This window comes from Hemitrygon akajei, chromosome 5 (genome assembly GCF_048418815.1).
Source record: "Hemitrygon akajei chromosome 5, sHemAka1.3, whole genome shotgun sequence".
In the NCBI taxonomy this organism is placed as follows: Eukaryota; Metazoa; Chordata; class Chondrichthyes; order Myliobatiformes; family Dasyatidae; genus Hemitrygon; species Hemitrygon akajei.
This window is the reverse complement of record NC_133128.1, coordinates 118,674,763-118,697,974: the sequence shown is the minus strand read 5'-3', so window position 1 is coordinate 118,697,974 and position 23,212 is coordinate 118,674,763. Positions and strand designations below refer to the sequence as shown.

The 23,212-nt window shown below is 46.8% G+C and overlaps 1 protein-coding gene across 2 annotated transcripts in view; it reads left to right on the top strand.

Annotated features, from left to right (window-relative positions):
- Positions 1-23,212, top strand: part of LOC140728107 (uncharacterized) — a 72,348-nt gene that overhangs the window by 17,325 nt on the left and 31,811 nt on the right. For both annotated transcript variants that reach the window (XM_073046306.1, XM_073046305.1), the window contains exons 2-7: positions 1,016-1,088; positions 9,521-9,627; positions 11,202-11,327; positions 14,388-14,494; positions 16,803-16,946; positions 19,869-19,994. In XM_073046306.1, the coding sequence (XP_072902407.1) occupies positions 1,037-1,088; positions 9,521-9,627; positions 11,202-11,327; positions 14,388-14,494; positions 16,803-16,946; positions 19,869-19,994 (662 nt within the window). In that variant the 5' untranslated portion in view covers positions 1,016-1,036. The remainder of the gene's footprint in view (positions 1-1,015; positions 1,089-9,520; positions 9,628-11,201; positions 11,328-14,387; positions 14,495-16,802; positions 16,947-19,868; positions 19,995-23,212) is intronic.

Here is a 23,212-nt window from a genome sequence, read left to right as displayed (position 1 = left end):
ATATCTGGGTTCGATCCCAACCTCCACCACTGTCTGTATGGAGTTTGCATGCTCCCACAAGGACTCTGGTCTCTTCCCACCTCCCAACAACTTGCAGGGCCAGTCATTAATTAGTGGCTGTAAGTTGCCCCTAGTATGTGGGTGAGGGGTAGAATCTGTGGGAGGGGGAGTGTTGGGGCGGAGGCGAGAGGGGATAGAATAAAAACCTACAACACTGAAACAGACACTGTGGCTCACCTAGCCTATGCCAAACTGTTATTCTCCCCAGTCCCATTGACCTGCACCTGGTCCATAGCCCTCCATACCCCTCCCGTACATGTAAGTATCTATATTTCTCTTAAATGTTAAAATTGAAACCAAATTCACCACTTCCTCTGGCAGTTTGTTCCACCCTCTCACCACCCTCTGAGTATAGAAATTCTCCCTCATGCTCAACTTTCACCCTCAACCTATGGTTCTTGTCTCACCAAAACTCAGTGGAAAGAGGCTGCCCTTGCACATACCCCATCTATACCCATCATAATTTCGTAGACCTCCCTCAAATCTTCCCTCATCCGCCACACTCCAGAGAACAAAGCCCCAACACAAGAGATTCTGCAGATGCTGGAAATCCAAAATAACACACTCTAAATGCTGGAGGAAATTAGTAGGCCAGGCAGCATCTGTGGAGAGGAATAAAGTGTTGACATATTGACCAAGACTGGTCACCAGGACTGGAAAGGAAGGAGGAAGAGGCCAGAATAACAAGGTAGGGGAGGGGAAGGAGTACAAGCTGGCAGGTGATAACTCAGGTCCTCAAGTCAGGGCACCATCCTCGTAAATTTTCTCTGAGCTCTTTCAATCTTATTGCTATCTTTCCTGTAGGAAGTATATGTTGCAGGGGTAGGGAATGGTGAGATAGATCTACTGGAAGCCGCTATGGATATGAGGGGCTGAATGGCCTCCCTCCTGTGGATGGCCTGGCCCTGTTTGTATTCCCGGCAGCCTGGTCACTAACAGACACATCTGCTTGCAGGTGAGGCCAGGCCCTGCAACAATGGCAGCCCAACCTGATGCTCAGCTGCTACCGGTGATCAGGGACCTGTATGGTGAGTCAACCTAAATCAGATTCATTTATCACACGTACATCGAAACACACAGCGAAACAACCGACACCACCTAAGGGTGTGGTGGGGGCAGCCCACAAGCATCACCACACCTTCCAGCACCAACGCAGCAGGTCGACAGTGTTCAACAGAGCAACAACAGCAACCCACCCCCTCACACACACAGACAGAATCCAAATCAGCTTTAATATCACTGACATACGCGGTGAAATTTGTTGTTTAATGGCAGCTCTACAGTACGAGACATTAAATATACTACAACTCACAAATAGAAATATATATAAATGTATTTAAATCGCAGCAAGAGGCGGAGAGGGAAGAGGTAAAAGAAGCTCGGAGAGAAGCTGTTTTTTTTTTAACTGATCGGGGCAAAGAGGCTAGACTGCGCAGGCGCGTGACATAGCGCGCCAAAGGTTTAAAAAGAAAGACCGCCATATACAGCGGCCATTGTCGGAGTGGACTGAGGCAGAGTGGGTCGGCTTTGGCTCAATCAGGCTTCAGCGAGAACAGGCAGAGGCGAGGTTTGAACAGGGCACAACTGCGCAAGCGCATGAAAGTGAGGCAGCGGGAGAATTTAAATAGCGAGCAGAGGCTGAGTACGAGCTTCACTCTAGGTGAGGTAAGGCCGGGTAAGCTCCTTTAATTAATCTGATTAGATTAGGGAGATCCAGTGGATGTAGTGTACCTCGATTTTCAGAAGGCATTTGATAAGGTCCCACATAGGAGATTGGTGGGTAAAATCAAAGTTCAGGGCATCGGGGGGAAGACATTGACATGGATAGAAAACTGGTTGGCAGATAGAAAGCAAAGGGTAGCAGTGAATGGGTGTTTCTCAGAATGGCAGGTGGTGACTAGTAGGGTGCCACAGGGCTCGGTATTGGGACCACAGCTGTTTACGATTTACGTCAATGATTTAGATGAAGGCATTGAGAATAACATCAGCAAATTTGCTGATGATACTAAGCTGGGTGGCAGTGTGACATGTGATGAGGATGTTAGGAGAATTCAGGGTGACTTGGATAGGCTGGGTGAGTGGGCAGATACTTGGCAGATGACGTTTAATGTGAATAAGTGTGAGGTTATCCACTTTGGGAGTAAGAACAGGAAGGCAGATTATTATCTGAACGGTGTAGAGTTAGGTAAGGGAGAAATACAAAGAGATCTAGGAGTCCTTGTTCATCAGTTACTGAAGGTGAATCGACAATAGACAATAGACAATAGGTGCAGAAGTAGACCATTCGGCCCTTCGAGCCTGCACCACCATTTTGAGATCATGGCTGATCAATTCCTATCAATACCCGGTTCCTGCCTTGTCCCCATATCCCTTGATTCCCCTATCCATAAGATACCTGTCTAGCTCCTTCTTGAAAGCATCCAGCGAATTGGCCTCCACTACCTTCCGAGGCAGTGCATTCCAGACCCCTACAACTCTCTGGGAGAAGAAGAAGAACTCTCTGGAAGAAGTTAGCCTTCTTCACTGCCTGCTGCACTTGCTCATTCACCTTCAGTGACTGATGAACAAGGACTCCGAGATCTCTTTGTATTACTCCCTTACCCAACTCTATACCGTTCAGATAATAATCTGCCTTCCTGTTCTTACTCCCAAAGTGGATAACCTCACACTTATTCACATTAATCGCCATCTGCCAAGTATCTGCCCACTCACCCAGCCTATCCAAGTCACCCTGAATTCTCCTAACATCCTCATCACATGTCACACTGCCACCCAGCTTAGTATCATCAGCAAATTTGCTGATGTTATTTTCTATGCCTTCATCCAAATCGTTAACGTAAATGGTAAACAGCTGTGGTCCCAATACCGAGCCCTGTGGCACCCCACTAGTCACCACCTGCCATTCCAAGAAACACCCATTCACCGCTACCCTTTGCTTTCTATCTGCCAAACAGTTTTCTATCCATGTCAATGCCTTCCCCCCGATGCCCTGCGCTTTGATTTTACCCACCAATCTTCTATGTGGGACCTTATCAAATGCCTTCTGAAAATCGAGGTACACTACAACCACTGGATCTCCCCCGTCTAACTTCCTGGTTACATCCTCGAAAAACTCCAACAGATTAGTCAAGCATGATTTCACTGCAGCAGGCAGTGAAGAAGGCTAATGGAATGTTGGCCTTTATTACAAAGGGAATTGAGTGCAAGAGCAAGGAAATCCTCTTGCATTTGTACAGAGCCCTGGTGAGACCACACCTGGAGTATTGTGCAGTTTTGGTCTCCAGGGTTAAGGAAGGACATCCTGGCTGTAGAGGAAGTGCAGCGTAGATTCACAAGGTTAATTCCTGGGATGTCTGGACTGTCTTACGCAGAGAGGTTAGAGAGACTGGGCTTGTGCACGCTGGAATTAAGGAGATTGAGAGGGGATCTGATTGAAACATATAAGATTATTAAGGGATTGGACAAGATAGAGGCAGGAAATATGTTCCAGATGCTGGGAGAGTCCAGTACCAGAGGGCATGGTTTAAGAATAAGGGGTAGGTCATTTAGGACAGAGTTAAGGAAAAACTTCTTCTCCCAGAGAGTTGTGGGGGTCTGGAATGCACTGCCTCGGAAGGTAGTGGAGGCCAATTCTCTGGATGGTTTCAAGAAGGAGCTAGATAGGTATCTTATGGATAGGGGAATCAAGGGATATGGGGACAAGGCAGGAACCGGATGATCAGCCATGATCTCAAAATGGTGGTGCAGGCTCAAAGGGCCGAATTGTCTACTTCTGCACCTATTGTCTATTGTCTACTGTAATGGAGGCTGCAGTTAGGGCAGTTGAGTGCTCCGGTTGCAGTATGTGGGAAGTCAGGGCGAGCACAGCTGTCCCTGATGACTACACCTGCTAAAGGTGCATCCAGCTGCAGCTCCTGACAAACCATGTTAGGGAACTGGAGCTGGATGAACTTTGGATCATTCGGGAGGCAGAGGCAGAAATAGACAGGAGCTTCAGGGAGATAGTCACCCCTAAAAGTCAGGAGACAGGTAGTTGGGTGACTGTCAGGGGAGGGAAGGGGAATAGACAGGAAGAGCAGAGCACCCCTGTGGCCGTTCCCATCAACAATAAGTATACCGTTTTGGATACTGTTGGTGGGGACGACCTACCAGGGACAAGTTCCAGTGGTTGCATCTCTGGCACTGAGACTGGACCCTCAGCTCAGAAGGGAAGGAGGGAAAAGAGGAGAGCAGTAGTGATAGGGGATTCGATAGTTAGGGGGACAGATAGGAGGTTCTGTGGAAGAGATCGAGAATCCCGGATGGTCTGGTGCCTGGGTCTGCAATATCTCAGATCGAGTTCTCAGTATTCTCGAGAGGGAGGGTGAGCAGCCGGATGTCGTCGTCCATGTAGGGACCAATGACGTGGGTAGGAAGAGTGAGGAGATCCTGAAAGGTGAGTGTAGGGAGCTAGGTGCCAAGTTAAAGGACAGAACATCCAGGATAGCAATCTCAGGATTTCTACCAGTGCCACGTGCAGGTGGGTTTAGAAATAGTAAGATTGTGCAGATCAACACTTGGCTGAAGACATGGTGCAGGAGGGAGGGCTTCAGATTTATAGATAATTGGGCAGTTTTCCAGGGAAGGTGGGACCTGTTCCGACGGGACGGTTTACATCTGAACTGGAGGGGGACAAATATTCTTGCAGGCAGGTTTGCTAGAGAGGCTCCAGTGGATTTAAACTAGATATGAGGGGGGAGGGGAACCAGAGTGTAAGAACAGATGTATGGGAGAAGGAAGAAAAAGAAGACAGTAAAGTTCTTTGTACTGTTAGAGATAAACAGAGAGGAAGAGGTGGAGAATTTCTCAAGTGCATTTATTTTAATGCTAGGAGCATTGTAAGAAAGGTGGACGAGCTTAGAGCATGGATTGATACCTGGAAATATGATGTTGTAGCTATTAGTGAAACATGGTTGCAGGAGGGGTGTGTTTGGCAAATAAATATTACTGGATTTCGTTACTTCAGGTGTGATAGAATTGGGGGGACAAGAGGGGGAGGTGTTGCATTGTTTGTCAGAGAAAATATTACAGTGGTGTTCTGGCAGGATAGACTAGAGGGCTCATCTAGGGAGACTATTTGGGTGGAATTGAGGAATGGGAAAGGTGTAGTAACACTTATAGGAGTGTATTATAGACCATCTGATGGGGAGCGAGAATGGGAGGAGCAAATTTGTAAGGGGATATCAGATATTTGTAGTGAGCACAGGGTTGTGATTGTGGGAGATTTTAATTTTCCGCACATAGACTGGGAAGCCCATACTGTAAAAGGGCTGGATGGTTTGGAGTTTTATAAAATGTGTGCAGGATAGTTTTTTGCAGCAATACATAGAGGTACCAACTAGAGAAGGTGCAGTGTTGGATCTTCTGTTAGGGAATGAAATAGGTCAAGTGACAGAGGTATGTGTTGGGGAGTACTTCGGGTCCACTGATCACAATACCATTAGTTTCAATATAATCATGGAGAAGGATAGGACTGGACCAAGGGTTGAGATTTTTGATTGGAGAAAGGCTAACTTTGAGGAGATGTGAAAGGATTTAGAAGGAGTGGATTGGGTCAATTTATTTTATGGGAAGGATGTAATAGAGAAATAGAGGTCATTTAAAGGTGAAATTTTGAGGGTACAGAATCTTTATGTTCCTGTTAGGTTGAAAGGAAAGGTTAAAAGTTTGAGAAAGTCATGGTTTTCAAGGGATATTGGAAACTTAGTTAGGAAAAAGAGAGATATCTACAATAAATATAGGCAGCATGGAGCAAATGAGATGCTCGAGGAATATAAAGAATTTAAGAAGAATCTTAAGAAAGAAATTAGAAAAGCTAAAAGAAGATACGAACAAACACGAGGAAATCTGCAGATGCTGGAAATTCAAATAACACACACAAAATGCTGGTGGAGCACAGTAGGCCAGGCAGCATCTATTAGGAGAAGCACTGTTGACGTTTTGGGCCGAGACCCTTAATCAGGACTAAATGAAAGGACAGATACTAAGAAATTTGAAAGTAGTGGGGGGAGGGGGATATGCGAAATGATAGGAGAAGACCGGTGGGGGTGGAATGAAGCTAAGAGCTGGAAAGGTGATTGGCGAAAGTGATACTGAGCTGAAGAAGGGAAAGGATCATGGGACGGGAGGCCTCAGGAGAAAGAAAGGGTGGGGGGGAGCACTAGAGGGAGATGGCCTCCTCTACTGTCAAAATGAATCCAAACTCAGGTTGGAGGAACAACACCTTATATACCGGCTGGGTAGCCTCCAACCTGATGGCATGAACATTGACTTCTCTAATTTCCGTTAATGCCCCTCCTCCCCTTCTTACCCCATCCCTAACATATTTAGTTGTTTTTTTTTCTCTCTCTCTGCCCATCACTCTGCCTGATCTCCATCTCCCTCTGGTGCTCCCCCCACCTTTCTTTCTCCTGAGGCCTCCTATCCCATGATCCTTTCCCTTCTCCAGCTCTGTATCACTTTTGCCAATCACCTTTCCAGCTCTTAGTTTCATCCCACCCCCTCCGGTCTTCTCCTATCATTTCGCATTTCCCCCTCTCCCCACTACTTTCAAATCTCTTAGTATCTCTCCTTTCAGTTAGTTCTGATGAAGGGTCTCGGCCCGAAACATCGACAGTCATTCTCCTTATAGATGCTGCCTGGCCTGCTGTGTTCCAAGAAGATACGAGGTTGCTTTGGCAAGTAAGGTGAAAATAAATCCAAAGGGTTTCTCCAGTTATAATAATAGTAAAAGGATAGTGAGGGATAAAATTGGTCCCTTAGAGAATCAGAGTGGACAGCTATGCATGGAGCTGAAAGAGATGGGGGAGATTTTGAACAATTTCTTTTCTTCAGTATTCACTAAGGAGAAGGATATTGAATTGTGTAAGGTAAGGGAAACAAGTAGGGAAGTTATGGAAACCATGACGATTAAAGAGGAGGAAGTACTGGCACTTTTAAGGAATATAAAAGTGGATAAATCTCCGGGTCCTGACAGGATATTCCCTAGGACCTTGAGGGAAGTTAGTGTAGAAATAGCAGGGTCTTTGACAGAAATATTTCAAATGTCATTAGAAACGGGGATGGTGCCGGGGGATTGGCGTATTGCTCATGTGGTTCCATTGTTTAAAAAGGGTTCTAAGAGTAAACCTAGCAATTATAGGCCAGTCAGTTTGACGTCAGTGGTGGGTAAATTAATGGAAAGTATTCTTAGAGATGGTATATATAATTATCTGGATAGACAAGGTCTGATTAGGAACAGTCAACATGGATTTGTGCGTGGAAGGTCATGTTTGAAAAATCTTATTGAATTTTTTGAAGCGGTTACGAGGAAAGTTGATGAGGGTAAAGCAGTAGATGTTGTCTATATGGACTTCAGTAAGGCCTTTGACAGGTTCTGCACGGAAGGTTAGTTAGGAAGGTTCAATTGTTAGGTATTAATATTGTAGTAAAATGGATTCAACAGTGGCTGGGTGGGAGATGCCAGAGCGTAGTGGTGGATAACTGTTTGTCAGGTTGGAGGCCGGTGACTAGTGGTGTGCCTCAGGGATCTGTACTGGGTCCAATGTTGTTTGTCATATACATTAATGATCTGGATGATGGGGTGGTAAATTGGATTAGTAAATATGCAGATGATACTAAGGTAGGTGGCGTTGTGGATAATGATGTAGATTTTCAAAGCTTGCAGAGAGATTTAGGCCAGTTAGAAGAGTGGGCTGAACGATGGCAGATGGAGTTTAATGCTGATAAGTGTGAGGTGCTACATTTTGGTAGGAATAATCCAAATAGGACATATGTGGTAAACGGTAGGGCATTGCAGAATGTAGTAGAACAGAGTGATCTAGGAATAATGGTGCATAGTTCCCTGAAGGTGGAATCTCATGTGGATAGGGTGGTGAAGAAAGCTTTTGGTATGTTGGCCTTTATAAATCAGAGCACTGAGTATAGGAGTTGGGATGTAATGTTAAAATTGTACAAGGCATTGGTAAGGCCAAATTTGGAGTATTGTGTACAGTTCTGGTCACCGAATTATAGGAAAGATGTCAACAAAATAGAGAGAGTACAGAGGAGATTAACTAGAATGTTATCTGGGTTTCAGCACCTAAGTAACAGGGAAAGGTTGAACAAGTTAGGTCTTTATTCTTTGGAGTGTAGAAGGTTGAGGGGGGACTTGATAGAGGTATTTAAAATTATGAGGGGGATAGATGGAGTTGACATGGATAGGCTTTTACCATTGAGAGTAGGGGAGATTCAAACAAGAGGACACGAGTTGAGAGTTAAGGGGCAAAAGTTTAGGGGTAAAATGAGGGGGAACTTCTTTACTCAGAGAGTGGTAGCTGTGTGGAATGAGCTTCCAGTAGAAGTGGTAGAGGCAGGTTCAGTATTGTCATTTAAATTAAAATTGGATAGGTATATGGACAGGAAAGGAATGGAGGGTTGTGGGCTGAGTGAGGGTCAGTAGGACTGGGTGAGAGTAAGCGTTCGGCATGGACTAGAAGGGCCGAGATGGCCTGTTTCCATGCTGTAGTTGTTATATGGTTATATGGTTTTTTAAATATATATATATATATATACATACACACACAATTAAATTAAATTAGTACAAAAAGAGCAAACATAATCCGTTCATGGATTCATGGACGGTTCAGAAATCTGATGGCAGAAGGGAAGATGCTGTTCCTAAACCGTTAAGTGTGGGTTTTCAGGCTCCTGTAATGAGAAGAGGGCATGTCCTGGATGGTGGGGGTCCTTAATGATGGATACCACCTTCTTGAGGTGCTGCCTCCAGAACACTCTGGCGGTGAGGTTAAACTTCAAGAGCAGCCGCCTCCGGGCCTCCAGCATCTAGTCCTTGATCCTGGTCTCGCAGACTTCAGGCCTCCAACTTTCAGAACCCTCGGCCATCAGGCCTTGATTTCTGGTGACACCAACTTCGATCTTTAATCTTCAGGCTTTGACCCTTAGTATCAACCCCAGGCCTCACAGTCCACAGTTTTATTGAATTCCATAAGTTGCCTCCTGTGTGTAAATGAGGGGGGGAATGTGGAAGTATGTGCATCATGGGAGTGCAGCAGTTTAGTTCATCAGAGTTCGGAGTTCAGTTCCTGACACCATCTGTAAGGAGTTGTATGTTCTCCCCGTAACTATGTGGGTTTCCTCCAGCTACTTTGGTTTTCTGTTACAGTCCAAAGATGTACCGGTTTGTAGGTTAATTGGTCATTGTAAATTGTCCTGTGATTAGGCTAATGTTAAATAATTGGGTTTCTGGGCAATGTGGCTCATTGGGCCAAAAGGGCCTCTTCCACACTGCGTCTCTAAATAAGTAAAACAAATAAAATCATTTAAGATGTGATTGCATTAAAGAACAATATTTCTGAAGCCTGCATCCCACACCCTCCACGCCATTGCCACACACAGTCACTGACCTTCTTCTGTTCCCCAGCATCCATCCAGGAACTCTGTGACCACCAGGGCAGAGATGGATGTCCCATCACCGACGGCGTCCCTGCTCTCCACAAGCTGTGCACGAAACTGGAGTACCTGTTGCAGGTAGGAATCCTCAAGCTCAGTCTGTTCCACACTTACCCCTGTGTGTAGGCACTCCCATTGGTAAATGATGCAAGAGAGATTACCCTGGCTCTCTGCCTCGATCCCTGTGCCGACCTCTGCCTTCATCTTTACCGCCAGTCCACCTGTTCTTCCATCTCTAACATTGTCCAGTCAGAGACACAGAGCCTTCAAATTCAAAGTTCAAAGTACATTTATTATCAAAGTACGTATGCTGTCTACAACCTTGAGATTCATCTCCTTACAGGCAGCCACAAAACAAAGAAACCTCATAATAAGGGCCTTCAGAAGGCTTTTCATCTTGAATCTGTGTGCCCTCTGGTTTTTGATATCTCCACCCTGGAAAAAAGATTCTGACTACAAAGAACATTACAGCACAGTACAGGCCCTTTGGCCCACGATGTTGTGCCAGCCTTTTAATCTATTCCAAGATCAATTTAATCATCCTTCCTACATAATTCTTACATCCTTGTGCCTATCTAAGAGTCTCTTAAATGTCTCTAATGTATCTGCCTCTACCACCACCCTGACCGCACGTTCCACACACCCACCAGTCTCCATGTAAAATTCCTACCTTTGACATCCCCCCCTGTATTTTCCTCCAATCATCTTAAAATTCTGTCTCCTCATTTTAGAAATTCTGCCCTGGGACATCATCTCTAGCAATCTGTTTTGTGTATGCCTCTTATCATCTTGTACACCTCTATCAAGTCACCTCTCATCTTCCTTCACTCCAAAGGGAAAAACCCTAACTCTCTCAAACAATCCTCATAAAATGCAAACACGAGAAAATCTGCAGATGCTGGAAATTCAAGCAAGACACACAAAATGCTGGTGGAACACAGCAGGCCAGGCAGCATCTATAGGGAAAAGTAGAGTCGACGTTTCGGGCCGAGACTCTTCATCAGGCCTGAAACGTCGACTGTACTTCTTCCTATAGATGCTGCCTGGCCTGCTGCGTTCCACCAGCATTTTGTGTGTGTTGCTATCCTCATGAAACATGTTTTCTATTTATTATCTACTTTATCTATGTCTCATATATTTTTATCTACCTCTATGAGGTCTCCCCTCAGCCTCCTTCACTGTAGGGTAAGCAAGTCTAGTCTATACAATCTCTGCCTATAACTGAGGTGCTCCTATCCAGGTAATATCCCAATGAATCTACTCCACACTCTCTCCAACACAACGACATCCTTTCTATAATCCTATAATTTCATCTAGGATCTAACTGGTGTTTTGTAAATTTGCAACGTAACGTCACAGCTTTTAAGTTCTATACCCAGACCTATGAAGACAAGGGTATCATCTGCCTCCTTCAACATCCTGTCTTTGTTAAGCTGTTACTTTCAATAAACTACAGACGTGACTCTTCGGAAGTTAAGCTGAGGTTTGATATGGTGGAACAGACTTGATGGGCCAAATAGCCTGATTTGCTCCTATATCTTATGGTCACGTGGTCACATGTACATATCTGTGCTCTCACCTCCCTCATTCACTGAGGTGGTCACCCAGTCCTCCATTTCAAGATGAATTTATCCTGACCTCCCTCTCCGCAGTATGACCAGAAGGAGAAGAAATCCATACTCGGCACTCGGAAGGGTTACTGGGATTATTTCTGTGTTTGCTTCAGTGATCACAAGCGTGGGATGCAAGTCCTGAAGTTTGTGAACGACATGCTAAAGGTGAGTCTGATGGAGTCCATTCTACTGAAGCTTTCTTTCTTCGAGCACTACAGCATGGAAGCAGTTGCTTCTAGACCATGCTGAACCGTTATTCTGCTGATTCCATCGAAGCTGGATGAAGTTATCTGTGTGAGAACTCTACATATATGCTCCATACAGGACAGTGTAAAGTACAGGACATTATAACTTGCATTATGAAAGGGAAGGAGGCCATTTGGCCCATTGGGTCCATGCCAGCTAACAGGTGAGCAATTCCACCATCCAATGCGCCCTCGTCATTTCCCCCTCAATTTATTCTCTATCACATTCCCATCTCCTCACCCACACCCTAGCAGACAACTTCCGATGGACAAGTATCCCACCAATCTACAGATCTTTGGGACGTAGGAGAAAACGAGAGCACCCTTGGGGAATCCCACACAGTCACAGGGAGAACATGCAAACTCCACACAGACAGCACTGGAAGATAGGATTGAACCAGGTGTTTAATCTTGGTGATTTTCCAATGAGGCATAGAACTTGCTCCTTATAGTCATTTTATTAAGTGTTACAAAAACAGTAGTGGATACAGGCCAGTCCTATCCTGGGTAAAGCCCTCCCCACCACTGAGCACAACTACATGGAGTGCTGTTGCAGCGAAGCAGCATCCGTCATCAAGAATTCATCCTTCCAATAAAAGTCTTAAATTTGTCCAAAAAGGTTGAATTTTAGAACAAGACCATGTAGAATGTAAAAATGTACCAGTTTCTTGGTTACATCGGAAACACTGATCAGATAAACTTGGATTTAATTTATTTATTTTTTGTGGTGTAATATATAATTGATGTAAAAAGTTATATTGCACTAATCTTAACCGAACATTTATTGTATTTGTCATACTATCAAGACATAGTCTTGACCAATTTGTTTCTTCAATTTTAATATTCAAATCACTTTCCCATTTTTGTCTTGACTTATGGATTCCTTGTTTAGTTGCCTGTTTTTGAATCAAATTATACATACAAGATATAAATTTTTTAATATTTCCTTTATGAATTAAAATTTTTACATTCTTACATTCTACATGGTCTTGTTCTAAAATTCAACCTTTTGGACAAATTTAAGACTTTTATTGGAACAAATTACGGGAATACAACTTCCTCATAATCCAATATTACTTTTACTAGGTGATATTGAAGGGACAAAACCGAAACTCAAACTAAATAAATATCAGAAAGAATTCATAAAAATTGCACTGGCTGTAGCCAAAAAGGCTATTGCAATTACTTGGAAATCAGATACATATTTAAGTATAGATTGTTGGAAAAAAGAAATCTATGGCTGTATTCCATTAGAAAAAATTACTTATAATTTAAGAGATAAATATGAAACATTTTTGAAAATTTGGGGCCCTTATTTACAAAAGACAGGATTAAATATATAGGTGCTCTGAAGAGGAAATAAATGGTTACTTGGGGAAAGAAATAAATATATATACTAAAGTTATTAAGAACTCCACGGAGCATGTGGAGACCTTCCAACAACCAGGCACTCTTTCTTTCTTTTTTTTTCTTTCTTAATTTTTTTTATATAGGGAAGTTAGGGGGGAGGGGTTAAGGGGAGGGGGGAAGGGACACATACTTTTTTTTTCTACACTTGTAATCATTTAAAAATGCAATTAAATAAAATTTAAAAGAAAAGAATTCATCCTTAGACCACGTTGATTGTAAGTTTTGATGCCTCAATGTTCAAATGACAAATAAAGCTAATTTTTCATCTCACACTATCCTGGTCTGAGCCCATTAACACTCCTAAAAGAAGGTTAGGACTGCAAGTCTAGGCTGATGGTTGTGAGGCCCAACGTCTGCAAGGATTAGAGTCTGGGGTCAAGGGCTAGAGGCTCAGAGGTGGTTTATCCTGGGGTTGGTGCCCTCTGTGTGTGATGGGCTGGGTGAGAAAGTGGGAAATGGACCTGTTTTGCTGTTGTTGTTACTGCTGTTTGTGTTATGCTGTGTTGTTGGACACAGTGGGCATGCTACGTTGATGCCAGAATATGTGGCGACACTTGTGGGCTGCCCCCAGCACATCCTTGGCTGTGATGATGTTAACACAAGCGACACTTTTCACTGTATGTTTTGAGGTACCTGTGATAAATAAATCTGGTAGGAATCTGAAGAGGCCATCCATTTAAGGTGAGTAGAGGAAAGTTTTGGGAAAATGCCAGAGGTAAGTTTTTAACACAGAGAGCTGTAGGTGACTAGAAGACACTACTGGGGCTGATGATGGAGGCTTTTACTTTAGAGACATTTAAAGGGCTGTAAGATCGGCACATTAATGAAAGAAAAATGGGGGGCTCTGGGCTGTGTAGGAGGGAGGGGTTAGATTGACTGTGGAAATGGTTTCTATAAATTGGCATAACATTGGGGGCTGGATAAGTCTGAGATTAAAGATTAGTTTTAATCTTGAACATGTACATCAAAACATACAGTGAAATGAGTCACCAACAGTCAACACGGTCTGAGGAAATGCTGGGGGCAGCCCACAAGTGTTGCCAGGCTTCCGGTGGCAACATAGCACGCCCATAACTCGCCAACTCTAAACCATGCATCTCAGGAATGTGGGAGGAAACTGGAGCACCGACAAAAACCCCATAGGTTACTGGGAGAACGTACAACTCTTTACAGACGGTGTTGGGAGTTGAAGCCAGATCGTTAATTGCGCCATGCTAATGACTACGCTACTGTGCAATAGGTCACTAGGTGAACGTACAAAATCTTTACAGACGGTGATGGGAATTGAACCCAGATCGGTAATTGCTGGTGCTGTAAGGTGACGTGCTAATGGCTACACTACCGTGTAATAGGTCACTGGGAGACCGTACAAACTCTTTACAGACAGCAATGGGAATTGAACATCGGTCGTTGGCACTGTGAAGCATTACGATAACTGCTGCACTACCACGGCGCCTGTTCTGTGTGGACAACTTGGGACAGGGATGGTCTTTGTTCTACGATGGTCCCCCCACATCGTCCGATCCATACTCCCTGCACCACGTGGTGACCTTTCAGCTTTCGCCAACAGCTGAGCACCTCGCTGGGAAAAGGGCGCGCATTCATCCGGTTCTGCCTGGTACAGCAACAACTTGCCGACTCCATCCAGTTCTGCTTCCACAACAAGAATATGGTCAGGTAAGGAGAGGGTTACCTCAACAGAAAGATGGGCTGGCACTGGAGAGGGAGTTCACAAGAATGATCGTGGGAATGAAAGGATTAACGTATGAGGAGTGTTTATTAGCTCTGGGCCTATACTCTCTGGAGTTTAGAAGAATGAGAGGGGTTTCGACGACACCTGTCTAATATTGAAAGACCTAGATAGAATTGACGTGGAGAGGATGTTTTCTATAGAGAGGGAGTCCAGAGCCGGAGGGCACGGCCTCAGAATAGAGGAATGTCCCTTCACAACAGGGATAAGGAAGATGGTGGCCGATCTGTGCCACAGACGGCTGCTGAGGCCAAGTCATTGGGTGCACTTAAAGCAGATGCTGTTAGGTTCTTGCTTAGTCAGGGCATCAACGGTTACAGGGAGAAGGCAGGAGAATGGGGTTGAGAGGGGTAATAAATTAGCCATGATTAAATGGCAGAGCAGACTCAATGGGCTGAATGACTTAATTCTGCTCCTATATCTTATAGTCTTATGAGTTACCACAGGGCACCCTGCCTGGAGTGGGGGCTGTTGGCAACCGAAAGACCCTATTCCTGGGGCACCAGCTCACTCACAGTTTACTGCCAGCGAATCCTCATTAGACAATCCCTCAGCCTCTGCACATCCATCCCTCCTTCCCTCTTTACCTGGACTCATGAGTGCAGGGTGCTGGCAATTTTAAACTTAATTATTTACAGACACAGCATGAAACAGGCCCTTCCAGCCCAACGAGCCTCACCGCCCAGCTACCCACTGATATAGTCCAGCATAACCACAGGACAGTTTACAATGATCAACTAACCTACTTTGGAATGTGGAAGAAACCACGGGGATCACGGGGAGAACACACTAAATTCTTACAGACAGTGTCACATTTGAACTCCAGACTCCAATGGGCTGAACTGTAACCACAATGCTCCTGTGGGACCGCTACCATCCAGGCCAGGCTCTCTTCTCACTACTACCGTCAGGCAGGAAGTACAGGAGCCTTAGTTCCCACACCTCCACATTCAGGAACAGTTATTACCTGACAACCAACAGGATCCTGGACCAGTGTGGATAACTTCACTCACAACCCTAAACTGATTCCATAACCTACAGACTCACTTTCAAGGACTCTTTACAACTTATGTTCTCAGTACTATTAATCTTTTTAGATTTTCAATATTTGTCTTCTTTTGCACATCGGTTGTTTGCCAGTCTTTGTTATTTATAGATTCATCATTTTTCATAAATTCTATAATATTCCTACGTTGTCCTGTGAATGCCTGCAAGAAACTGAATCTCAGGGTAGTATATAGTAGCATACACTCTGATAATAAATTCCCTTTGACTTTGACGCCTGCACATCCAGACACAAGGCTCAGTCTAGGAGCAAAGGATCAGCCATTGGAGCTGTCTTGGGAGGGGAATGTCTCACTCATAAAGTGAATCTCTCTCTCTGCTAATTCTTATAGAACATAGAACACTTCACCTCATGATGCTGTTTCAACCTTTTAACCTACCCCAAGATCAGTTAAGTCCTTCCATCCCACACAGCCCTCCATTTTATCTGTCATCCATGCGCCTATCTAAGAGTCTCTTAAATGTCCCTAATGTATCTGCCTCCTGCACTATTGGCAGTGCGATTCGCGCACCCAGCACTCTTCATATGTAGCAACACGTATAAAACCCAGCAGGTCAGGCAGCATCAATGGAGGGGAATAAACAGGGGGAATACATGTTTCAGGGCAAGAATCCTTCATAGGGACTGGAAAGAAAGGGGGCAGAAGACACAACTGGAAGTTGGAGGGGGAGGAAGAAGTACAAGCTGGCCTGTGATAGGTGAGGGAATAGGTGGGTGGGTGAGCAAGGGGGGAGAAGTGAGAAACTGGCGGGTGGACAGGTAAAGGGCTCGAGATTGAGAAATCTGATAGGAGACGAGATGGGCCATGGAAGAGAGGTAAGGGGGAGGAGAACCAGAGGGAGGTGATGGGTAGGAGAGGAGAAGATAAGGGGTTAAATGGGAGCCAGAATGGGGAATGGAAAAAGAGAGAAGGAGGAGGGGAAGAAATTACCAGAAGTTAGAGAAATTGCTGTTCATCCTGATATTCTGCAGTATCCAGTCAGAATATGAAGTGGAAGAGATGTCAGAGATGGACCAAGTAAATTTCTGAGGCCGACTGGGAGGTTCAGGTGTGCGAGCTACACACCACAGTTGTACAGTGACTCCAGCGAACAGGAGATAGTGTGTTGACAAGGAGCCAGGATTTCTCCATTTTTCCCACACCCTGTACATGGTCCTCACTCTTTCAGTAAATGGTATTATGCCAGGAGCCCCTTCCTGTCGGACACCCTCAGGTTGGACATCGTGGAACACCTGTACGCACTGAACGAGGTCACCTTTGAACTGCCTTTGATCGACGTTGATCTGGACATGTCGTGGCCCATTGCCAGATGGTGAGAACCAAAGAACATAAAGGAAAACAACTTATCATCCTGTGAAATATCACCATAGTTTAATTACACACACACTAACCCTCACCGAGAGATGGGCCCACACACACACGCTGACCCTCACTGGGGGGATGGTCCCACACACACATTGACCCTCACTGGGGGACGGTCCCACACACACACTGACCCTCACTGGGGAACGGTCCCACACACACACTGACCCTCACTGGGGGACGGTCCCACACACACACACTGACCCTCACTGGGGGACGGTCCCACACACACTGACCCTCGCTGGGGGACAGTCCCACACACACACTGACCCTCACTGGGGGACGGTCCCACACACACTGACCCTCGCTGGGGGACAGTCCCACACACACACTGACCCTCACTGGGGGACGGTCCCACACACACTGACCCTCACTGGGGGACGGTCCCACACACACACTGACCCTCACTGGGGGACGGTCCCACACACACACTGACCCTCGCTGGGGGACAGTCCCACACACACACACTGACCCTCACTGGGGGATGGACCCACACACACTGACCCTCACTGGGACACGGTCCCACACACACACTGACCCTCACTGGGGGACGGTCCCACACACACTGACCCTCACTGGGGGACAGTCCCACACACACACTGACCCTCACTGGGACACGGTCCCACACACACACTGACCCTCACTGGGGGACGGTCCCACACTCACACTGACCCTCACTGGGGGACAGTCCCACACACACACTGACCCTCACTGGGGGACGGTCCCACACTCACACTGACACTCACTGGGACATGGTCCCACACACACACTGACCCTCACTGGGACACGGTCCCACACACACACTGACCCTCACTGGGGGACAGTCCCACACACACATTGACCCTCACTGGGGGACGTTCCCACACTCACACTGACCCTCACTGGGGGACAGTCCCACACACACACACTGACCCTCACGGGGGGACGGTCCCACACACACACTGACCTTCACAGGGGGACGGTCCCACACACACACACACTGACCCTCACTGGGGGACAGTCCCACACACACACTGACCCTCACTGGGGGACGGTCCCACACCCACACTGACCCTCACTGGGGGACGGTCCCTCACACACACTGACCCTCACTGGGGGACAGTCCCACACACACACTGACCCTCACTGGGGGACAGTCCCACACACACACTGACCCTCACTGGGGGACGGTCCCTCACACACACTGACCCTCACTGGGGGACAGTCCCACACACACACACTGACCCTCACTGGGGGACAGTCCCACACACACACTGACCCTCACTGGGGGACGGTCCCTCACACACACTGACCCTCACTGGGGGACAGTCCCACACACACACACTGACCCTCACTGGGGGACGGTCCCACACACACACGACCCTCACTGGGGGACGGTCCCACACACTCACTGACCCTCACTGGGGGACAGCCCCACACACACACTGACCCTCACTGGGGATGGGCCCTACACACACACTGACCCTCACTGGGGGACAGTCCCACACACACACTGACCCTCACTGGGGGACGGTCCCACACACGCACTGACCCCCACTGGGGCACGGTCCCACACACACACTGACCCTCACTGGGACACGGTCCCACACACACACTGACCCTCACTGGGGGACTGTCCCACACACACACTGACCCTCACTGGGGGACGGTCCCACACACACACTGACCTTCACAGGGGGACAGTCCCACACACACACTGACCCTCACTGGGGGACGGTCCCACACACACACTGACCCTCACTGGGGGACAGTCCCACACACACACTGACCCTCACTGGGACATGGTCCCACACACACACTGACCCTCACTGGGGGACAGTCCCATACACACACTGACCCTCACTGGGGGATGGCCCCACACACACACTGACCCTCACTGGGGGACGGTCCCACACACACACTGACCCTCACTGGGGGACAGTCCCATACACACACTGACCCTCACTGGGGGACGGTCCCACACACACACTGACCCTCACTGGGGGACAGTCCCATACACACACACTGACCCTCACTGGGGGACAGTCCCACACACACACTGACCCTCACTGGGGGATGGCCCCATACACACACTGACCCTCACTGGGGGACAGTCCCACACACACTGACCCTCACTGGGTGACAGTCCCATACACACACACTGACCCTCACTGGGGGACAGTCCCACACACACACTGACCCTCACTGGGGGATGGCCCCATACACACACTGACCCTCACTGGGGGACAGTCCCACACACACACTGACCCTCACTGGGGGACAGTCCCATACACACACTGACCCTCACTGGGGGACGGTCCCACACACACACTGACCCTCACTGGGGGACAGTCCCATACACACACACTGACCCTCACTGGGGGACAGTCCCACACACACACTGACCCTCACTGGGGGATGGCCCCATACACACACTGACCCTCACTGGGGGACAGTCCCACACACACACTGACCCTCACTGGGGGATGGCCCCATACACACACTGACCCTCACTGGGGGACAGTCCCACACACACTGACCCTCACTGTGGGACGGTCACACACACACACTGACCCTCACTGGGGGACGATCCCACACACACACTGACCCTCACTGGGGGACAGTCCCACACACACACTGACCCTCACTGGGGGATGGCCCCATACACACACTGACCTTCAGTGGGGGGGGGGAATGATCCTCCACACACTCACACTGACCCTTGTTTTGGTATAGACACACACACACACACACACACACACACACACACACACACACACACACACACACACACACACACACACACACACACAACAACAACTGCAGATAAATTGACAGATGTCTCCTGAACTTATTGTTTTTTTAATAAATGCTCCTTTTATTTTGGAAATAGGGAAACTAAATCCCACAAATTGACGATCAAGGCGTCACTGAACCGTTCCGAATCGCAAGTGTCAGAGAGAGATACTGGTGTTCAGAGGACCCAGTGCCCGGCAGGACACACAGACACAGAGACAGAGTGAGTCAGTACTTAAATCAGACTCTGTGCTGGTTGCTTGTTTGATATAATTCCTGAATGCCTTGACTGGTTTATCACTAAACTTTCCACTTCCAAGTAACCTTATGGAGTCATAGTCTTCACTAGTCAGGAGGTACTGGATCCGAGGGATCTTTGTGTTCAGAATTGCCTTGCCCATAGAAAGCAGTGGGTCGTGGTAGATGGAGGTTGGCGACCAGTAGTGCTCTGCAGGGATCTGTTCTGGTATCCCTTTGTGAATTTATAAATGATTTGGATGGGGAAGTGGAGGAGTGGGTCGGTAAGTTTGCAGAAGACACAAAGGTTGGTGGAGTTGTGGATAGTGTAGAAGGTTGTCAAAGGTTACCGCAGGACATTGACAGGATGCAGAGCTGGGTTGAGGATTCAACCTGGAAAAGTGTGAAGTGATTGACTCTGGAGGTGGAATTTGAAGGCAGGGTGCAGGGTTAGTGGCTGGATTCTTTACAGTTTGGAGAAACAGAGGCGGTCTTGGAGTCCATGTCCATAGATCCCTCAACGTTGTCACGCAAGTTGATAGGGTGCGTAGGAAGGTGTGTTGGCCTTCGTTAGACAGAGTATTGAGTTCAAGAGCCATGAGGTGACGTTGCAGCTCTATAATGCCCTGGTTACGAAACACTCAGAATGTTGTCATCAGTTATGGTTGCCTCATTTTAAGAAAGACTTAGAAGCTTAAAAAAGGTGCAAAGAAGATTTACCAGGATGCTGCCTGGATTAGAGAGCATGTCTTAGGAGGAGAGGTTGAGCGAGCTAGGGCTTTTCTCTTTGGAACAGAGGATGAGAGGTGATTTGATAGGAGTGTACAAGATAATAGGAGGCATGAACCCAGCGGACAGCCAGATACATTTTCCCAGGGTGCAAATGACTAATAAGAGGGGCATAATTTGAAGTTGATTGGAGCAAGGTATAAGGAGGACATCAGAGGTAGGTTATTTTTTACATAGAGTGTATGGGTGTGTGGAAAACCCTGCCAGGGGTGGGACGAGAGGCAGATACATTAGGGACATTTAAGAGTCTCTTAGATAGGCACATATGTCATAGAAAAATGGCGGGTTGTGTGGGGGGGAAGGTTTAAATTGATTTTGGAATTGTTTAAAAGGTGGCAGAACTTCATGGGCCAAAGATCCCCTACTGTGTTGTACTGTTCTATGTTCCACATAACATAAAAACAGGCCCTTCGACCCATGATGTTGTGTTGAATCAATTAAGATAATGCTGCCTAATCTCTTCTCCCAACACAATATCCATTTCTCTATATTATCCGCGTTCATGTGCCTATCTATTATCTTCTTAAATGACTCTATCGTATCTGCCTCCACCACCAGCTGTTCCACTCACCTACCACTCCTTAAAAAACTTGCCCCTCACATCTCCTTGCAGAACCTGGGCCTCTGTATCTCCCTCTGCAATTGGATCCTTGACTTCCTAACCGGAAGACCACACTCTGTGCGGATTGGTGATAACATGTCCTCCTCACTGATGATCAACACTGGTGCACCTCAGGGGTGTGTGCTTAGCCCACTGCTCTACTCTCTATATGCCCATGACCGTGTGGCTAGGAATAGCTCAAATACCATCTATAAATTAGCTGATGATGCAACCATTGTTGGTAGAATCTCAGGTGGTGACGAGAGGGCATGCAGGAGTGAGATATGCCAACTAGTGGAATGGGGCCGCAGCAATAACCTGGCACTCAATGTCAGTAAGACGAAAGTGCTGATTGTGGACTTCAGGAAGGGTAAGATGAAGGAGCACATACCAATCCTCATAGAGTGATCAGAAGCAGAGAGAGTTTCAAGTTCCTGGGTGTCAAGATCTCTGAGGATCTAACCTAGTCCCAACATATGGATGTAGTTATAAAGAAGGCAAGACAGCGGCTATACTTTATTAGGAGTTTGAAGAGATTTGGCATGTCAACAAATACACTCAAAAACTTCTATAGTTGTACCATGGAGAGTATTCTGACAGGCTGCATCACTGTCTTGTATGGGGGGGGGGGGGGGGGGCTACGGCACAGAACCGAAAGAAGCTGCAGAGGGTTGTAAATCTAGTCAGATCCATCTTGGGTACTAGCCTACAAAGTACCCAGGACATCTTCAAGGAGCAGTGTCTCAGAAAGGCAGTGTCCATCATTAAAGACCTTCAGCACCCAGGACATGCCCTTTTCTCACTGTTACCATCAGGTAGGGGGTACAGAAGCCTGAAGGCACACACTCAGCGATTCAGGAACAGCTTCTTCCCCTCTGCCATCTGATTCCTAAATGGACATTGAACCCTTGGACACTACCTCACTTTTTTAATATATAGTATTTCTGTTTTTTGCACAATTTTTAATCAGTTCAATATACCTATTCTGTAATTGATTTATTTATTTATTTATTTATTTATTCTATATTATGTATTGCATTGAACTGCTGCTGCTAAGTTAACACATTTCACAACACATGCCGGTGATAATAAACCTGATTCTGATTCTGATACACCTTAAATGCATGGCCTTTAGTAGTCAGACATTTTTAACGTGGCATTCTGTCTACTCTATCTATGCCTTACATAATCAGAACTGAAAATACACGTGGACTAAGATGTTAACTGTCCTGTGCTATCATCAGTGGGATCATCAGTTGATCTGCCACCTGTCCTCAGGAGTTTCGGCCCGCTTATGATCAAGACTCCCTCGAGGTGGTGGGCCAGCAGTGCTAAAGCACCACCTCCCACTGATGAGCTTAACAACTTGGCACCTGCCTCTATCAGAGTTGTTAGTCGCTTCCATCCAACAGATAGTCTACTCTTCAGGTGTCTGTGCAGCTACTGAAGAGTTTACAAAAGATGGATACACTATCCGACTATCTGCCCCTCTGGACGTACTTAGTCCACACCCATGATGATCCTGCCTCTGCTGCCTCAGCTACAGCCCTGCTGGTTGACTTGATCTCTCTTCTAGTGAAGCCAAGGTCACGCAGCCACTTCTGGAAAGTGAACGCAATAAAGCCACGGCACCCTACTTCGAATGGATAGCATGAGACCTTCCACCCTCTGTCTCTGCACTCTGATCTTAATTCTGCATACTTGGTTAACTTGCGCTCATGGGCTTCATCGATGTTGTCTTTCCAGGGGACTGTGAGTTCACTAATAACCACTTCTCTACTGGTGTCAGACCAGACGATTATATCTGGACGCAA